The sequence below is a fragment of the Natator depressus genome, chromosome 16 (genome assembly GCF_965152275.1).
Source record: "Natator depressus isolate rNatDep1 chromosome 16, rNatDep2.hap1, whole genome shotgun sequence".
Classification (NCBI taxonomy): domain Eukaryota; kingdom Metazoa; phylum Chordata; order Testudines; family Cheloniidae; genus Natator; species Natator depressus.
Genome location: NC_134249.1, coordinates 23,588,328 through 23,608,895, shown reverse-complemented (window position 1 = coordinate 23,608,895; position 20,568 = coordinate 23,588,328). Strand labels below are relative to the sequence as shown.

General features: G+C 40.4%; 1 protein-coding gene across 2 annotated transcripts in view; it reads left to right on the top strand.

The window, feature by feature from the left end:
• The window catches only part of DENND1A (DENN domain containing 1A), a 373,522-nt gene that overhangs the window by 4,932 nt on the left and 348,022 nt on the right, over positions 1 to 20,568 (top strand). For both annotated transcript variants that reach the window (XM_074973359.1, XM_074973358.1), the window contains exon 2: positions 19,892 to 19,962. In XM_074973359.1, coding sequence (XP_074829460.1) covers positions 19,892 to 19,962 — 71 coding nt within the window. The remainder of the gene's footprint in view (positions 1 to 19,891; positions 19,963 to 20,568) is intronic.

The following is a 20,568-nucleotide window of genomic DNA, read 5'->3' as shown; positions in this document are numbered from 1 at the left end:
GTTGTTTTTCAGCATAAATGATTGAGCTGTAAGAGGGTGACTTAATGAACATTTGGAGAAAATTAATTGGAATCAACTATTGTCCAAATATGTCCTCTAGAAAAGTAACTTATGTACAACAGGATACAATAATGAAATAAACTTATCTATGAAAGTGTCAACAACTAATGCCTTCAGAAGTAAAAGCATGGGAGAGGGTGTGATAAACGGAATTAAATGGAATTAGACTTTTTGTGAAAACTGGCCTTAAATAACTCAGAACATTTAACAGTCAAAGATTCTTAATGCTTTGCTTTAGAACTATTTTTGGTTATGAAGAATTTTAGAAGTTAGTGAAATTGCTTATAATGGATTTTAGTGGATCCTGGAGTCAAAATCTGGTACCTGAGTGAGTATCATAGATAGGAATGCTAATTAAAAATAAATGAAAATGCAGTGGTACACTACTAGTAAACAGTCAATAATTTGTGTGGGCACCTCTGACCATGTGGAGCTAAGAAGCCAATTATTAAAATATTTGGCACTTACATAGCTCTTGTCATCAGTATTAACTTATTTTCATGACCCCTTGGTTTAGGTAGCTAAGTACTATTCCTTTTTTTACAGAAGGGGCAACTGAAGTGTAGATGTTAAATGACTTGTGGCAGGCTCCAGAGGGAGTCAGTATCAGATCCTAATAATCTTCTCTCCTTTTCAAAGTTAAAATGTTCCTTCCCAGTATGAGCTTGGGTGCACTGAAGTTGCCATAAGGACATGTTGCCTATAAGAATTTATAATAGTTGTGGAATGTTAGAGTTCTGGACTAAGAATTTTGATCATATCCTTGAATTACAATTGTTCAGTGTAATGCATGATAAAATAAATGAATTAAAGTTGATCTAAATTTTCCAGAAGCAGGGATTTAATATCCATAAGTGTTAGCCTAAAGATTTTTTCTTAGTTGTTTTGGTTGTTGCAGTTAAGACTGGGTAATAAAGGCCAAGGGAATGTTACAAGGCCTTTAATATCTGGCCAAAGAGACAGGAGATTAAATTTGAACATATGCTTTATCAGAAAGTCAAGGTGGGTGAGGTAATATCTTTTATTGGACCAATTTTTGTTGGTGAGAGAGACAAGTTCTTGAGCTTTCAGTTATTTTGTATCTGCTTTTACAAAATAAGAAAGTTATTCAATTCCTAAACCAAATGTGTCATGGGAGGTGAAGCAGTAGGTGTAGATGTAACAACCTATTGTATTGAAAGGATGTATGGAAGTGGGAATGGGGAGGATGGCTCAGATGAGATGCATCTGATGGTGCTGCAGTAAGTGATAATAGCTGCTGAAGCATTGACAAATACTTATCAATCTTTCTTAGTTCAGGAGAAATTTTCTGAGGACTCAATGTGGTTAGTGTAATGTAATTCAAATGAAGGTCCAGAGACTTAGCAGGAAATTACACTGCAATTTGATAGTGGTTGTGGTGACAATGTGTGTGTGAAAGAGGAAGATGTAATCAAGACATTTATAAATTGGGTCATTTTCAAACTCCTATTTATATAGAGGGGAAGAGAGGTTGGTCCAAAAGGAAGAGTAGATGATGAGAGATGTAAGTGGGGCAAAACCTATAAAGGAAGCAGTTGGCCAAACCTTTTGATATGCATGCTGTATGGTGGGGATGTCCACTGTCCAGGGGCAATATCCAGGGGAGAAATCAACCTCACCATGCTCAGGATACAAGGATTCCCGTGAGGGTCTTATCCCTGGACTTTGTTTCTGTATCAGCCTTTGAGTAGGAGCTGTGTGATAAATTCGAAGCCCCCATCCCTACCCCAACCCTCCTCTTGCTGCTGTGAGGAAGAAGGAGCTTCTCTCTCCCCCACTCAGTCTCTTGTGTTCTGTGGGAGTGGATGGAGGGTCTCTACTACTTTAACCTTAACTAGTTGCCTGTAAGTTGCTGTGATGAGGGTAAGATTCTTCCTTACCCTTCCACCAGCATCTGTTGTTTGAGACAGTTGTAACTCCAGTGCCTCTCCTACAACTCCTAGCTTTCCTTAGCATCAGCAGAAATTGCTCAGTTTTTTGTCATTATTACTTTTGCCTTCATGGTTCCAAATAACAATGATGAAAAATGCTCATTTTTCACTCTGTTGTGGCTTGCTTATCTGCTGACTTTGGATGGCAGCTTGATATCAGCTTGTACTCAGCTCATGTTTGGAAGAGTGCCTTCATAACTGAAAGGGCTAGATATGTAATTTAAAAAAAGTTGAAGGCTTAGGTTCTGCAGAAGCTTTTGGGAAAGAATCGTACTTGCGACGGGCATGTGGGTTTCCCAAGCTCTGATCATAATGAAAATGCAAAAAATTGTAATCATTTGTCTGTTGGCAGAGGCAAGAAGGATTTAATGCCACCAAGGAAATGGATGAGTACAATTTTTCAGGGCTGTTCTATGCTTTACATTACTTTTAAATTTACAATTCTGTTGTTGAGATATTTAAAAATAAAATAGTTTGCTTGCTGGGTTGCAAGCAATGTTGGAATTTTTCCCTTTTGGCTGGATAGCAGTAATTGGCAAACACGGATTCTAGAGTCCTGCAGGTGTCCAACAGCAAAGCAAAAAAAGTTAATGTCAAACTCCACTGAACACAAAACAAATCAATATTTTTTACTTCTAAAGTGTCTTTCATCAAGAATTTTAAAGCACCTTCCAATTATATTTACAATTATCTCCTTACAGAAAGAATCAGTGTAAGCTGATACTATGCCTATTTCATACATGGGCAAAGCGAGGCATTTAGAGGCAAGGTGATTTGTTCAAGGTCATCACCAGTAAGTGATATGGCCAGGAGCAGAACCCGGGAGTCCTAACCTCTCAGTTCCCTCCTCTAACTAATAGACCAGTAAATAGGGTAGACTATGCAGCATGAAAATAACTTTTTACCTGGGCATGCACTTCAGTTATATTTTAGATAAATATACAGTAATGAGGCATTGAGTGAAGAATTACAAAGAGGAAATATCTGCAAAATGATCAGTAGCTGCAGCAAACTGACATGAAAGGGATTTGAAAGTTGCCAAAAATCCTGTAAGCTTTCAGCCCATATGCAGCTGCAGGAAAGAAGGCACACTGGATGTCTGGTTTCCTTGATCTGGAAATACACTATAAATAAATAAAAGGAGGTGGTAGTACTGATAAAATACTGGTTAGGCTTCATGCAGAGCATTTCATACAGTGGTGCAGGTCACAGTGTGCTGGAATGAATGTAGTTACTCTGAAAGGGGTTTAGTGTAAAGCAGCCTGAATGCTACCAAGTCTCAGCAGATTTTACTAATAAGGAATGTTTTACTCTCATTACTGTAGTTGTTACTCCTTTGAAAAGAGGAAAGTTATCCACATTTCATTGTCATGTCCATCCTAAACTGTTGCATAGCATTGCTTTGTGCTGTAAAATCCATGTTGCATTCTATTCCAGAGGTGACTGCATTTCAATGATGTGTGAAAAGATTCCTATCTATGTCATTTGCTCTGAGACCATTAACATGAAGAGCACTATACAAATGAGGCCTAATATCATTCTAGACCAGTGGTTTTCAACCTGTGGTCTGCGGATCCCTGGGGGTCCACAGGCTACATATATCTAAGATTTCCAAAAGGATCCGCACCTCCATTCGCAAATGAAAAAGGTTGAAAACCACTGTTCTTGAGAGAAAACACCAGGCAGTATAAAGGAAATGCATATATTGATAAAAAGTTAAATTTCTATATTTCACTTGACTTTAAAGTCTGTGGGTGAACTTTCCAATGAGCCTAAGGGAATTAGGCATCCAAATCCTGTTGAATTTCAATTGGAGTTGGATGCCTAACTGTATTAGGCTTCTTTGAAAATTCTATTTTTAGATTAAATAGACTATTTCCCAGTGTTATTTATCATGTACAGTAGTGTCTAAGGCCAACCCAGAATGGGCCCCCCATTGTGCTCGGCACTGTACAAACACAAAGTAGCAGATGGTCCTTGCCCTGAAGAATTTATTATCTAAATGGACAAGACAGCCGCAGGTTTGGAGAAGCGGTATAACACAAACAGAGTGAACAATGTGATGGCAGCAAACATCATGTTAGTTCCACATTTTTTGTTTTGGGTTTGTTTATGTGTGTTTGTACTTAAGGAGGAGATAAGGTAAATGGAAAGAAAAGGGAAGAAGGGTGGGGCACAGGAGAAGGGGGATAAGAGGCATGTGTGGAGTAAAGATGGACTCAAGAGACTGAAGGAGAGGGAGGGAGAGAATTGGACCAAACAACCAATCAGCACAGGATAGAGACAGTCCAATAAACACTGTAGAAAGTTCTATACGGGTACATCTACACTGAAAAAAACCAACCAACCCAAAAAAACAAAAATCCCAAAAACCAGTGGCAGTGAATCTCAGAGCCTGGGTCAACTGACTTGAGTTTGTGGGCTTGTGCTGCAGGGCTAAAAATAGCTGTGTAGACATTTTGGCTCTGGCTGGAGTCCTGGCTCTGAGACCCCTGGGTCTCTGAGTATGGGCTTCAGCCCAATTTGGAATTTTTAGCCCCATAGTGTGAGCCCGAGTCAGTTGATGCAGGGTTGGAGACTTGCTGCTGTGGGTCTCCTTATGCAATGTAGACATATCCTGAATGTCCAGAGGGTCCTTGCTTCTGCTTCTACCAGTTGGAGTCTCTGCTTGACTTCTTTCTGCACGTTTATCCCAAGGCCTCATTGCGGGGGTGGGGGAGGTGAGGCACCACCTGGGTCTTAGTGCCCCCAGAGTAAAGGTGGTCTCTTCCCTGCACATTTGTGGGTCCAGGGGTCTGTGAGAGGAAGGGGTGGCCCTGGCTGGGCCCCATTGTACCGTTTCCCCCCATTGCTGCAGTCCCTGCTTTGGCTGCTTCTACTCTTTCTGACAGGAGTTTCTCTGACTGGCTCCTCTCTGTAGTTTTTCCCCAAGGCCACATGGCCAGGCGGGAGGGAAGGCATCTATGTCCTCTTGGGCTACCTGTCCTAATGGTTTTTTTTTTTTTTTTATCAGCAGAAAAAATGTTATATCAGTAAGCAAACTAATAGAATTCAAATAATGATATTAAATAACTCCCAGAGTCCAGAAGAATTTGTATACTTTCTAAATTTCTAACTTCAGTGGGAAGAATCTCATCTGGTTTCTTTTTGCATAAATCTTCATTTGCAATTGGCATAGCTCAGAATTTTGCCTTTAAAAGGTGCATAAATACATTATTTTAAAGATAAAGTTAATTTTCTCTTGGAGTGAGTTGTCTCAAGAATAGCTCTTTCCCTGCATGAAATTTGTTTTAAGCAAATCTTAACACCCATCCTTAGAAAACATCAGAGTATGTTAATATGGGTATTACAAGACTCTACTTTTCTAAAATTTACTGCAATTCCTTCTTCAAACTGAACAATAGTCAAAGTCAATGAACCAAGTGAGTTTTGTGTTGCTGTGTCCTTGATATTTCTAATCATATTTGTGTTCTTACTTGCTAATTCATAAAGTTTTGTAATCAATCTTGGTTCTCCCAATACTTAATACAAACTAGTGAAGGTCTACTGTATTCTTGATCTGGCAAACTTTCTGTTTACTAAAAGCATGGGTAGAGTCTGGACTCAATGAGCACCTGGCATCAGATGAGTGTAGTTTTAAACAATAAGCGATGCACAGTAGTGTCTGCCAAATGTGCATATAGCATGTTTACGTTATATTTGGTAAGTTCCTCTGTGAACTATGTGAAGTCATGGAAGCACTTGTTCCCTTAACTCCACAAAAAGTTATAAAATGTTCAGCAAGTCCCAATAATGATTTCATTCTCCTGCTGAGGTGTTAGCTTGTTGAGGGTTAGAATGTGCTCTTTGATACTAACTTTCTGACTTGGCAAAACTACTTTAATTTCACTGTTCACAGAAATAAATGGACGCTTGTCATGGAATGTTAAAAAGTAAAATTTAATGCTGCTTTGTCTGAAAGTATCAATGTATAGTACTTATTTGCCAGCTGTGTAAAGCAATGTTTTCACCAAAAGACTTAAACATAGCCCTTTAAAATAGCAAAAACTCTGTTGGTATTATATTATAAAATGTCAAATATTTTTTACAGTTACAGTATAAACTTTAATTAAGGAAACGTGCTAAAAATAAAGGTAGGAATAAGCAAGGTAAGATAATACCGCAGCAGTATATGTCAAAGGGGAATGAAATATTACCATGTGAAATGGATAATGGAATCTCATGTTGTTGTTCATCCTACATCCTCAGCCTATTCTGTAGCTAACAATCTTTTAATTTGGAGCATACTCTAACAGAGACCCCTAGTTGCAATAGTCATGCAATTTTTTTTGCAAATATTTATACTCCCTTGTCAGCTTTAAATTTCTCATAAACTTATTAATATAGATTAAAAACAGAAGGTGGCTGCTAAAATGGAAATCAATCTGGGACTAATGGCATGTTGCATTTAAGAAAACTGAATTCTGAACAATGCTGTCAGTGCCAAATGGCACGATAAGATCGTAAATATAGTGCCCGACAGAACTGTAAATATAGCACAATTGCAGTCCATTTTTGATCCTGGTTTGTTTTTTTGTGATTTTTTGTAACTAATTTTCATAAAGAAATAAATACAAGAAAGGTAAACATTTTACAGCTTGTATATGTTACCGAATACTGCACATCTCACAGGATATTGAATAAAATCATGCAACTTTATAACTTGTCAAAGCTGTAAGACCAGACAATACAAAATCAGACAATATTACACAGATATAACATGCTAGAGTGGAGGTAACAATAATGATAATCAAAAGACAAATACAAATAGGCAAAAATATAGTAGAGGGTTGTGGAGCATGACAAGGGAGGGGAAAAAGAGAAGTCAGGTGGAATGGAAGTCTGGCAGTATTTGAGTGAAGCAATCTTTATCCAAATGTATCAAGAGATGGGGACCAATTTCTTTGATTTAATAAAATTGTTCTCTCTTTTGGTAAGCTATTTTTTTCTTTTGCTGGTAACTTAGACAGGTCTGAATACCACTGTTTTATTCTGGATATAAGCCCTACTCCTCCATTTTTGTAAAATCATGTCGCCCTCAAGAAACTTAAGTCTTTGTGGTGGATTAAACTCAGCGTAGTAGGTACATAACCCAGTATGTAATTTTCATCTGACGTTTGGTTGCTGAAGCTCAGCACCGTTTTCACTCGTGTCCACCTCTCTCCACAGCTGCTAGGCTGCTGGACAGTCCCATAGCATATGCATCAGAGTTCCTCTTTCTTTGTTACAGTGCCAACAAACATCAGAGGACAGGGCCCCCATCTTGCACAACCTCTCTGTCTTCCAGTACATTTAAAATAGAAACTTTTGCAGTATATCAGGCATAGCTTGAGATCCACAGAAGCATTTTTAACATTCCATAATGTGCTGTCATTGGGGTTCTTTTAAGGGCTGTGATAACTCCCCTTCCCACGCTTTCACAAAGAATTCCAGACCAGTAGAGTTCCTCTTCATTAATAAAGCATCTTGGCCTCAAAGGACTCCACTGGTTAGCAACATTGTACTGAGCTACCTTAAGGTCAGTATGGATCCCAGAAATATGGCATGAGGCAATGGTAATTGCCATTCAAAAGCCTGGAAAGCCTCCTGATGAAGCGAGAAGCTATAGGCCAATTTCTCTACTATGTATGACCTATAAACTTCTTGAACGTATCATCCTCAAAAGAATACACCCTTTTATTGAGCCAATTATCCTTGTTGAACAGGCAGACTTACGACCAAAACGTAGTTGTTGTGACCAAGTTCTGGCACTTACAACTCACATTGAAGCTGGCTATCAAAAAAACCCCTAAAGACTGGCACAGTATTTGTTGACCTGTCACCTGCATATGATACTGTATGGATTAAGGGCCTGATGCTGAAACTTGCTAAAATTATACCTTGCTACCAAACACTTCACCTGCTGTGGACCGTGCTGAGTAACAGACGCCTACAGGTGTACCTTGGTAATAGAATCATAGAATATCAGGGTTGGAAGGGACCTCAGGAGGTCATCTAGTCCAACCCCCTGCTCAAAGCAGGACCAGTCCCCAACTAAATCATCCCAGCCAGGGCTTCGTCAAGCCTGATCTTAAAAACTTCTAAGGAAGGAGATTCCACCACCTCCCTAGGTAACGCATTCCAGTGTTTCACCACCCTCCTAGTGAAAAAGTTTTTCCTAATATCCAACCTAAACCTTCCCCACTGCAACTTAAGACCATTACTCCTTGTTCTGTCATCTGCTACCGCTGAGAACAGTCTAGATCCATCCTCTTTGGAACCCCCTTTCAGGTAGTTGAAAGCAGCTATCAAATCCCCCCTCATTCTTCTCTTCCGCAGACTAAATAATCCCAGTTCCCTCAGCCTCTCCTCGTAAGTCATGTGTTCCAGTCCCCTAATCATTTTTGTTGCCCTCTGCTGGACTCTTTCCAATTTTTCCACATCCTTCTTGTCGTGTGGGGCCCAAAACTGGACACAGTACTCCAGATGAGGCCTCACCAATGTCGAATAGAGGGGAACGATCACATCCCTTGATCTGCTGCCGATGCCCCTACTTATACATCCCAAAATGCCATTGGCCTTCTTGGCATACTGTTGACTCATATCCAGCTTCTCGTCCCCTGTAACCCCTAGGTCCCTTTCTGTAGAACTGCTGCCAAGCCATTTGGTCCCTAGTCTGTAGCGGTGCATTGGATTCTTCCGTCCTAAGTGCAGGACTCTGCACTTGTCCTTGTTGAACCTCATCAGATTTCTTTTGGCCCAGTCCTCTAATTTGTCTAGGTCCCTCTGTATCCTATCCCTACCCTCCAGCGTATCTACCTCTCCCAATTTAGTGTCATCTGCAAACTTGCTGAGGGTGCAATCCACACCATCCTCCAGATCATTTATGAAGATATTGAACAAAACTGGCCCCAGGACCGACCCTTGGGGCACTCCACTTGATATCGGCTGCCAACTAGACATAGAGCCATTAATCACTACCCGTTGAGCCGACAATCTAGCCAGCTTTCTATCCACCTTATAGTCCATTCATCCAGCCCATACTTCTTTAACTTGCTGGCAAGAATACTGTGGGAGACCGTGTCAAAAGCTGTGCTAAAGTCAAGGAGCAACACATCCACTGCTTTCCCCTCATCCACAGAGCCAGTTGTCTCGTCACAGAAGGCAATTAGATTCGTCAGGCATGACTTGCCCTTGGTGAATCCATGCTCACTGTTCCTGATCACTTTCCTCTCCTCTAAGTGCTTCAGAATTGATTCCTTGAGGACCTGCTCCATGATTTTTCCAGGGACTGAGGTGAGGCTGACTGGCCTGTAGTTCCCAGGATCCTCCTTCTTCCCTTTTTTAAAGATGGGCACCACATTAGCCTTTTTCCAGTCGTCCGGGACTTCCCCCGATCGTCATGAGTTTTCAAAGATAATGGCCAATGGCTCTGCAATCACATCCGCCAACTCCTTTAGCACTCTCGGATGCAGCGCATCTGGCCCCATGGACTTTTGTTTGTCCAGCTTTTCTAAATAGTCCCGAACCACTTCTTTCTCCACAGAGGGCTGGTCACCTCCTCCCCATGCTGTGCTGCCCAGTGCAGTAGTCTGGGAGTTGACCTTGTTCGTGAAGACAGAGGCAAAAAAAGCATTGAGTATATTAGCTTTTTCCACATCCTCTGTCACGAGGTTGCCTCCCTCATTCAGTAAAGGGCCCACACTTTCCTTGACTTTCTTCTTGTTGCTAACATACCTGAAGAAACCCTTCTTGTTACTCTTAACATCTCTTGCTAGCTACAACTCCAGGTGTGATTTGGCCTTCCTGATTTCACTCCTGCATGCCCGAGCAATATTTTTATACTCTTCCCTGGTCATTTGTCCAATCTTCCACTTCTTGTAAGCTTCTTTTTTGTGTTTAAGATCAGCAAGGATTTCACTGTTAAGCCAAGCTGGTCGTCTGCCATATTTACTATTCTTTCTATACATCGGGATGGTTTGTCCCTGTAACCTCAATAAGGATTCTTTAAAATACAGCCAGCTCTCCTGGACTCCTTTCCCCCTCATGTTATTCTCCCAGGGGATCCTTCCCATCAGTTCCCTGAGGGAGTCAAAGTCTGCTTTTCTGAAGTCCAGGGTCCGTATTCTGCTGCTTTCCTTTCTTCCCTGTGTCAGGATCCTGAACTCGACCATCTCATGGTCACTGCCTCCTAGGTTCCCATCTACTTTTGCTTCCCCTACTAATAATAAGACCAGCTCACCCCGTATCATAAACAACGGGCTACCCCAAGGCTCTGTACTTGCACCAACCCTTTAAAATATTTACATAAGTGACATGCCTCCAACTAAATCAAGCAACGTCGTAAGTCCCGCAGGCCTTTCTGGGAACATTCGTTAAGCTTCATGCAATTGGGCTACGATCAGAAGGAGGCTTGGAAAGCAGATTGGGCTAAACAAGACTTAAAAAATAAGCACCTTGTGCCAGATCCCACACAGAACGTTCCTAGGTTTGGCTTGGTCAACTCTGAACTGAATTCGAACCAACCATGGTAGATGCGAATATCTAATGCATAGGGCCCTACCAAATTCATGGCCATGAAAAACGCATCACAGATACTGAAATCTGGTTTCCCCCATGAAAGTTGGTCTTTTGTGTGCTTTTACCCTGAACTATACAGATTTCATGGGGGAGACCAGTGTTTCTCAAATTGGGGGTCCTTCCCCAAAAGGGAGTTGCGGGGGGAGGGGTTATTCTAGGGGGGTTGCGTATTGACACCCTTAATTCTGCATTGTCTTCAGAGCTGGGTGGCTGGAGAGCAGCAGCTGTTGGCCAGGCGCACGGTTCTGAAGGCAGTGCCCCGCCAGCAGCAGCGCAGAAGAGTAGCAATACTGTACCGTGCCATCCTTTACTTCTGCACTGCTACTTTCAGAGCTGGGCAGCCAGAGAGTGTCAGCTGCTGACTAAGGGCTCAGCTCTGCAGTCAGCAGTGCAGAAGTAAGGATGGCAATACCACACCATGCCATCCTTATTTCTGCACTGCTGCTGGCAGTGGTTCTGCCATCAGAGCTGGGCTCCTGGCCAGTAGTCACTGCTCTCCAGCTGCCCAGCTCTGAAGGCAGGGCCATCGCCAGCAGGAGTGCAGAAGTAAGTGTAGCAGTACTGCAACCTCCTCCCCCCCCCCCCCCCATAACCTTGCAACCCCCTCACAACTCCTTTTTGGGTCAGAACCCTCACAATTACACCACCATGAAATTTCAGATTTAAATAGCTGAAATCATGAAATTTATGATTTTTAAAATGTCATGGCCCTGAAATTGACCAGAATGGACCATGAATTTGGTAGGGCCCAACTAATGCACAAATGGAAAATCAAGGACTCCCCGGCAGTGTTCCCTCTAACTTTTTCCATCCATGTGTGAATGAATTTTGTTATGTGCACCATATTGAGGTAATGTGTGGATGTGCGCCACCAGTAAGAACAATAAACCTGGATATAATATATATTTTTAAAATGTTACCATAGGGATAATTACTCCAGTCAGGACAGGTTAGGCATTTTAGAACCCACTACTCAAAGAATTAAATTTAAGCGTAAGAGAGAAATAAAAATTATGAAATGCATAGACCAGTCAAAAAATTAAAACAACACACTTTGAAAGAAGTATCAAGTAACAACAATAATAATACAAATATATGTTGAGAGCAGGGTGGATAAAAATAAATGATTTAAAAAAATAATAATAAAAATCAGATTTCTTTATTTAAATTGGATTTTTTTAATTTAAATTGGATTTTTTTAAATAAAATGCTTTTTGAGGAAAAAACCTATCTAAAAATAGTTTTAATTAAGATACATTATAGCCCAAAGATATCTCATCACAGAATAGGGATAATAAATTATAATTCTGTAGTATGAGACAATATATTCATGTAATGTTTAAGAAAAGTTTTGTAAATGAGTTCCAATAGTGCATGGATTAGGGACCCAATATTATGGGGTTCCAGGGGCTTCTGTATAGATTATTGAGGTTAATCGTTCTATCTACCCAATGGGACTCAGTGCTCAGTCTAGAAGATACCATCAGAGATGCTTAGTTTTGCAGTTCTCAAACTGTGGATTTGTGTCACCAGAGATAACATGCTTGTTAACAGCAAAAATGTTTTTAAATAAATAAATACTATATAGTGGTGAGAAATAACAGACCTCAACCCTATTGTCCCTCTGCAAATTTGTGTACACAGAGTCAATCCCTTACACCTCTCTCTAAAAGTGCAAAGTTTCAAAAAGTTCAATGAATAGAAGATTGTTGGGGGTGGAATAGATCTGACAAGCAGAAGACGTCTGGAGATAAATGTGAGAATGGAGGGACAGGCAGTAGAAACAAAAGTGAAACTGTTTGAGCAGCGTATTCCAGAAGTCTTGAGGTCTTTCTGAGTGTAGCCTTCATTGATTTGAGATCTACCATACCATTCTCTCACTAGAAGGGAAAACCTATAATGGCAGCAGGCTGTAAAAGAGACCCAGTTTGGGAATAAGAACCATTCAAGAAATATATGTATGTTGATGTTTTAAAGAAAGTCAAACCAGTGAACTGGTGGAGGTCACTTAAGCACTTGGATTCAAAGTCTGTTGAAGTGATAATCTCACTTTTAACCGCAGTAGAATATTTTCTTCCTTTGGACTAATTCATTCCAAATTGAGAAATCGTTTGGGACCTGAAAAAGCTTGTTTTTCTTTTCCATATTATGAACAAACAGGAAAATGAAGGTGAAGACGACTGAGTTAGCTGCAGAAGACAGTATTTTAAGTTTCTCATGTTGACCTGGCTGACAGTTGATTTAATTTTTTTTAAATATTTCATTTAACTATTTTAATTAAAAACAATTTTAACAAAAACAAACCTGATTTTAAACAACTCAAATGTTTAACTAAATTCAAAAATTCATATGCTCGTTTTTTTAAAATATTATATGTTTGCTGTTGAAGAAAAAAATCCAGAATACATAACATTGTTGTTTTAGTTAAATAAAACAATTTAAATGTCTGTCTGGTGATGTTCTCCTCCTAATATAGCATGGCAAGAAAATCCTTCAAATATTAATGATTAACCTGTTGAACTGGAGATCATTCGCCTCCCAATGACTTCATAAAAATCTGCTTCAATTACCTTTGGTAAATGAAATAACCAAACAATCATTCATTTTCTGATATAGCTGTAAAATTAATCTGAAAAGTTTTCAAAATAAGTTACTTGAAAAATGTATAGTATGTACCTTTGAAAAATGAAACCTGCATCTACCTCTGAGTTGTGAAGAATATGTATTAAGGTTATAACAACCAGCAAGAATGCACTTTTATGTAGAAATCCATGAGTAAATAGAGTCTTCCTGACTAGTGATTTAAATCAAATCCACCCTGGTTGGGAGGTGAGTATGAAAGACTGTGTATGTGTGTGAGAGAGAGACAGAGACAGACAAGTGCTGCCCCTTTAAGTATGCTGCCCTTTAAAGTAGATCGGCACTCCAGCAATCTGAAGCCTGCTTGTTCAGAGACAGCAACAGCTGCTAGCAAGCTACCTCCATCCTATGCCCTGTAGTGTCTTCCACACCCGCTCTGTGGAGATGGTTACAGGAGCTGGGGGAAGGCGACACCCTGACATCAGTGCCTTCTCCCCACTCTGCACAGCAAGCAGGAGGCTTCTGGAAGCAGCTGGCCAGGGGTTCCAAGGCAGAGGGCAGGAGCAGCACTGCAGTTGGGGAGGGGACACCTGAAGTGCAAGACACTTGATAGCCTGCTGAGTGGCTTCCCGGCCGCGCAGCTTAGAGAGAACTTAGCTCCCTGGTGTGCAAGTGTGGGTTCCTATGACAGACCATCGAACATATCACTACCTACTGCCTAATTTATAAATATGAAGGAGGCATTACTGCAATAAATTCTGCTACTCCTGAGGTAGCCATTTGGCTCGATCAATTTCAGGTGAAATTGTACTTGCTGCTCTACACCAGCCATATGAAAGAATAATAAAGAAAGCATACATAATGGACATGGGCCTAGGAAGTTTATGAAACATTTCCAAGGTTCCCAGTAGCTCTGAAGACTCTGGCAGTCATGTAGCGTCTGGTCCAAACTGATACATTAGTAAGTGTTTTAGTTGTAAGTACTCAGGTATCAGGGGGTAGCCGTGTTAGTCTGTATCCACAAAAACAATATCTGAAGAAGTGGGGTTTTTTTTACCCATGAAAGCTTGTGCCCAAATAAATATGTTAGTCTTTAAGTTGTAAGTGCTGCCACTCCAATAAGGGTGACATGTCACTCTCATTGCTTTAGTGTTAGAAAAGAGAGAGCCCTCATTCTTGACTAATTGGGAAATCCGTATTATGCCCTTCTTCAACTAGTTCGTCCAAATTTATATTTTTTCCCCTTCAATTTGCAAGTCTGGGTTACCCCAGGGAGGTGCTTTTGCATGATGTCGAGGATGAAAATGGTAGGCCTTAGCTAGGATGGCCCAGACCCTTTGTGCAGCCACCACTGTAGGCACCTTATTTTTCTCAATAGGACAAAAAGAGGAACTGAGCATCTGCAGGGGGAATTGGATGCATTGATATCTGCATTGATTCCCACCCATGTGGGTATAAGGGTATTAGCTTGTTGGAACCAGTGACATCTGTGGTATGATAAAAGCATAATAATAATTTTGTAGGTCTGGGAACCCAAATCCCACCTTGCCTATAAGGAGCTGGAGTTTTTTAAGTAATAGTTTTGGGCGTTGACCCATCCCCCCCAGTCTCTAATAATAATATTAAATTTTCTAAAATAAGACAGGGCTATATACAGATAGGCCGCTTAAATATAGAGGAGCCTAAGCAGAATATTCATTTTTTATCGTTTTTATTGTTTCCCATAGGCTCAGGTAGAGAAGATGCCACCTATTTGTATCACTAGTTATTTGAAAGAGCACAGGATCTAAATTTATCTTCACTAGCTTGTTAATGTTTCTTGGTACTTAATTGCATCAGTTTGCCTATGGAAATTCTATTGTGAAAAAGCCCCACTATATGGCATTTGGGAGATTTTGAGTAGTTCTGATTTTTCCGTGTTTATTTTGTAACCAAATATTGCTCTGAATTTTTGAATTAGTGATAGGAGGCCTGAAATAGTGGTTTCTGGTTTGGATATGTACGGAAGGGCATCATCTGCATATAACATCAATTTATACTCCATGGAACCAAGTTGTATGTCTTAAATATCTGGATGAGCCCAGGTAGCTATTGTCAAGGGCCCAAGAATCAAATAAAAAAGTAGTGGAGTCAGTGGGCACCCTTGAGTGGTATCCCAGAAGAGACTGAAAGTATCTAAGGTCACATTGTCGGTTGTGATATGAGAGGTTGGGTGAGAGTATAATGGTTGTATCCAGGAACTAACTATGAGTCCAAATCCAAATTTTTATAGGGTATAAAACATATTTCTTCTGTCTGCCCTATCAAAAGCCTTTTCTGCATCTAAGGCTAATATGGCTTATGGTCATCTTATTTCACTGCGATAATACCAGTAAGTTGTCATGACAGCCTCTGACAAACCCAACTTGATTTGGCTGTATGATAGAACCTAAAACCTCCAGTCTTATCTCTGGAACTTTTGCCAATAAATTGACATCACTATTAATACGTGAAATTGGAACATAATGTGGCCTAAGTTCCCTCTAAGCCACGTGGCTGCGCAGCAGCCTATTAAGTGCAGATGCTCAGGGCTGTGGTGGGGAGAGGCGCCCCGGCCCCAGCCCGGACCTGCCACGGCCAGGGGAGAGGCGCCCCGGCCCCAGCCCAGGACCTGCCGCGGCCAGGGGAGAGGTGGCCCTCCCACGGCCCCAATCCAGCCTGGACCGGCTGGGGAAGAGGCGCCGATCCCGCGGCCCCAGCTCCAGAGCTTCCGCGTTGGGGAGAGGCACCTCTCCCGCACCAGCCTGGGTGCTGCTGCTGGGAGAGAGGGCTGGGGGAAGTTCTCTCTCCCCGCCATAGTCCCGGGGTAGCCTACACTCCAAACCCCTCATCCCCGGCCACACCCCAGAGCCCTCACCCCCACAACCCTCTGCCCCAGCCTTGAGCCCCCTCCCAAACTCGGAACCCCTTGGCCATATCCCCACCACATGAATTTTGTTATGAGCATCAATATGGAGGTGATGTCACGCATCACCTCCATATTGGTGCACATAAGAAAATTCAGTTCGCACATGTGTGGGGAAAAATTAGAGGGAACACTGATTTATGTGGCATCTCTTCCTGGTTTAGGAATAACTGATATTAGGGCTTCCCTGAGTGTAGAGGGAAGGTTGTCCTCTGGGAGTGACTTATTACACTTTTAAGCATCTTGTCAGATAGAAGATCAGGGAAGTAGCTAAGCCATCTGGCCTGGGGACTTTCCGCACTTGCATGTTCTTAATCACCTCAACTCATCCTCCATTAGGGGTGTGTCAAGGTTTCTGTGTTAGGCCGCAGTAATTTGCAGAATGTAACATTTTTGAAAAATTGATTCAAAGCATCTGTGGAGGGCTGTTGTACATATGTTTATAGAAATTAAAGAACACTTTATTATTATGTTTAGTTGATGTCCATAATTTACTATGTTTATAGAATCATAGGACTGGAAGGGACCTCGAGAGGTCATCTAGTCCAGTCCCCTACACTCATGGCAGGACCATTCCAGACAGGTGTTTGTCTAACCTGCTCTTAAAAATCTCCAGTGATGGAGATTCCACAGCCTCCCTAGGCAATTTATTCCAGTTCTTAACTACCCTGACAGGAAGTTTTTCCTAATGTCCAACAGAAACCTCCCTTGCTGCAATTTAAGCCTATTGCTTCTTGTCCTATCCTCAGAAGTTAAGAAGAACAATTTTTCTCCCTCCTTGTAACAACCTTTTATGTACTCAAACTGTTATCATGTCCCCTCTCCGTCTTCTCTTTTTCAGACTAAACAAACCCAATTTTTTCAATCTTCCCTCATAGGCCATGTTTTCTAGATCTTTAATCATTTTTGTTGCTCTTATCATGGATGGCCATGTCTTTTGTCTTAGGTGGTATGCCAGCAACTTTCCAGCTCTTTCACCCAATTCCCAGAAGTTCTGCCTGAGTCAAAATAGGATGAATTCAAACTGCGCCGAGTGCAGCTTGTTAAATGAATATCTACAGTTCTTCAGATCACAGCAGATCTGGAGATGGGTCTGTGGCATAAGACAAATCAAGCTCTTTTAATTTTTTTCTAAATGGCTATCGTATTTTCTCCATGATCTCTCTTCTTGGCAGATGCAAAACTTATAAATCTACTCCTCAAATAGTCCTTGAGTGTCTCCCACAATAGCTGCTAGAAGATGGTGAGGGTTCGTTTTGCCTCCAGGAGCAGGCCAATTTCTTTCTCCATGATAATTCTGAAACGGAATGTAATAGAAATGAAAAATGAAATCTCCATCTACATGGCTGTTCATCACCTGGGTCTATTGCTATTTTATAGGGACATGATCTGAGACAGCAGTTGTATTAATGGAAGAGTCAATTACAGAATTAACCAAGTCTCTGGAGATCAAAAAGAAATGTATGAGATGTATGAAATCTATGAGAATAGGACCCATGTAGCAGAGAAAAGTAGTCCTTACCCAATACAGCTTTTTTTTTTTTGCCAGAAAGTTCACAAGAAAAGTTGTCGTGCACGCAAGTTCTATGGGATAGTATTTACTTTGGTAATTGAATAGATATGGAGTACAGACCATGATGCTGCCACCTTAATTGGGTCAAAACAATCACTGGAGTTGCTAAAGGAAGTTAAGTTTGGGAAAGTAATTTTAAAAATTGTACCTTTTAATTGCATTTACAGTACTTGTTACTGTATTTGCCTGCTCCTTGTGAGATCTGTTTTCAGCGCTGTGACCAGGGAGTTGGTCATTTCACTTGCATTAATTTTTATAGAAGATGTATGCCAGGTAAGTTTCATGTCATAGCTGGTTAGTTTTTTATTGTTATCAATGAGAAGTTAAGACTCTGGGAAATTGCAGGTGTCTATTTCCTAGAACTAATGTTTAGATGCATAATGGGATTTGGCTGTCATTCGATAGCCGCACCATTAACCCCAGGCCTTTACTTCACATGTTTTTGGCAGCTCTCTCAATTTTTCACACTTTTCAGTCCTTTAGGGTTAAAACCTTGCCTGTTAGTAAATTTTCTTAGCAATGTATTAAGACAGCAAACAAAATGGGAAGATTCTCTGCCCAGTCTGTAGCACATCAGCATTTAAACTCCAATTAAATCTATGGAATTGAAATGGAGAACAAACCAGTCTTCAGATGATGGAGTTCCTCCCTACTCCTCTGGACCTAGTGCAAGTTGGAACCAATGTAATAGAGGTGGTGGGTTATGTAGACTATTTTAAATACTATTATTAAATGAAGACCCTCTCCGACTATATGCCAAGGTTCTAATTTGAGATTACCAATTCACTGTTTACTAGTCAGACTGCAGCTATAGTTGCTAATTGGACAGAGAGACTGTTATGTCCACCCTTCACTGTTTTTTCCAGTTGGAGAAAGAGCTTTGGGTGGGTTTTTTATACATATTTTCTTCTCTCTTTTCCCCTCATTTTCCCCTTGTTCTGATTTGCTTTTTCAATTTAAAAAAAGCATAATTGTTCTCTCCAGTTATGTGCTACTTATAACTCTTTTTGAAATATTAAAAGATACACTTAGCTAAATTGAAAATAGAATTAGCAAATTAGAAAATAGTTATGATAATTAAACAGTAACTCCATTGATAGGTGCAGGAAGGCAAGGCAAGTCCATTGGCAACAGAGGTCATTAAACAGGAATTTGCATTACTGTTCCTGTTATCTCTTTAAAAACTTTTGTAATTAACTTTCTGTACTGAATGTGACTCTTTCCTTTAGATGTTTTCAGAGATGTCTGCACAAAATGACCTTAGTTCCCCCACCTCGAATTCTGCTTTTTCTGCTGACTGAATAGGTACCATGAGGTTGAAACCAAAGGCCATAGTGTCAGAATGTGAATTTAGGTAACTTCTCCCCATTCCCTTAGTGTAACGCTCTGCTTTTAATTTAGTTACGTGAAAAAGGTGTTTGGTTTTCTTTTCTGGAAATGAAAATGGTGGAAGCAGGTGACTTTTTGTTTTGTCCTGGAAAAGGGATGAATAAGCAGAATTTGCAGTTAATTGCTTTTGTACATCTCTCGTTGATAATCACGTTGACTACTTATGATCCAGAACTGGAGTGCTACAATCCAAGTAAATAAGCAGAGTTCTCTGCAATGCTTTCTTAAAATGCATACAGTTTTATCTTTTTCTCCTTTTCTACTAAAGTATAATCCCTTCAGATTGGCAGACATGGGATCTCTTTAATAGCTAGAGTTGTGGACTAGTTATGTATTAAGACTGGGGTTTAGATAGGTACGTAATTCCAGCAGGCTTATTCCTATTGATTTTCAATGGGAGTTAGTTGCTTAGCTTCCTTAGGCACCTTTTGAAAACACCACTTTAAAATAATGGTTGAAATCAATACCACCTTTGTGTGTAAGGCGGAAAGATGTGATATTATTGACGACTTAAGATACATTACTCATTTGATTATATAAAACAGCAGAGTAAATCAAGCACAATATGATCTGTTTTTTGCTTTGCTTTGTGAAACAATAAAATACATGTACCTGTGGGAACCTGGGTACTGGGAGATGGACCATTGATCAGATCTGTCATGGCAAATTTTACACTTGTGAAGTCACCATTGTTAATGTCTGTGTGCACTTGAAAAGCGTTTTTTCCCAAGCCTGTTGTTCAACTCCATATTCTGAAAGTGTTGTTAATGTGTGTAATGTGTCATTCTGTTTCAGACAAAACCCGGAAACAACATTTGAAGTGTATGTTGAAGTAACCTCTCCAGGGACAAGCAGCATTGGAGCAGGTACTATTTTGCATTTGAATTCTACTTATTTTTTATGTCAAACTTTTCAGAGATCATATAATATAATCTACAATAGTGATGCAAACACTAAAATGTTTTCTAAAAACTTAAGGGAACACGTTACTACGGTATACAGTTTTAGTCTTTGATTTTACGGATTGAATCCTCTAAAATTTTAAGAACAGGATTAGGAGTTAGGAAATCCTGAGTTCTAATTCAGACTTTTACTCACTTCATGGTCTTGGGCAAGTCATTTAACTTCTCTGCCTCAATTTGCCTCATAAACTGGGGATAATGTTTACTTCACAGGGATGTTGTGAAGATTAAAATGGCACCATCAATGTAAACATCAAACTATGAACATTTTTTATCTGATGCTGTTACAAGTAATACTTAAGCAGAAACTGAAGGTTTTACAGACCTTCTGGATAGCATTTCCTACAAGGCAGCTTTCTCCTTCCTCTTGTTAATATACTGGCCAAGTCTACTCTCCTCCTTCCTCCAACATTTTCCTTTCAAAGAAGTAATAAGACCTAGAAAATAGTTGTAAAACGGTTTGATTGCGACTTTTCATTATCAAAAATTACTTCATGTCCAAATTGTCCA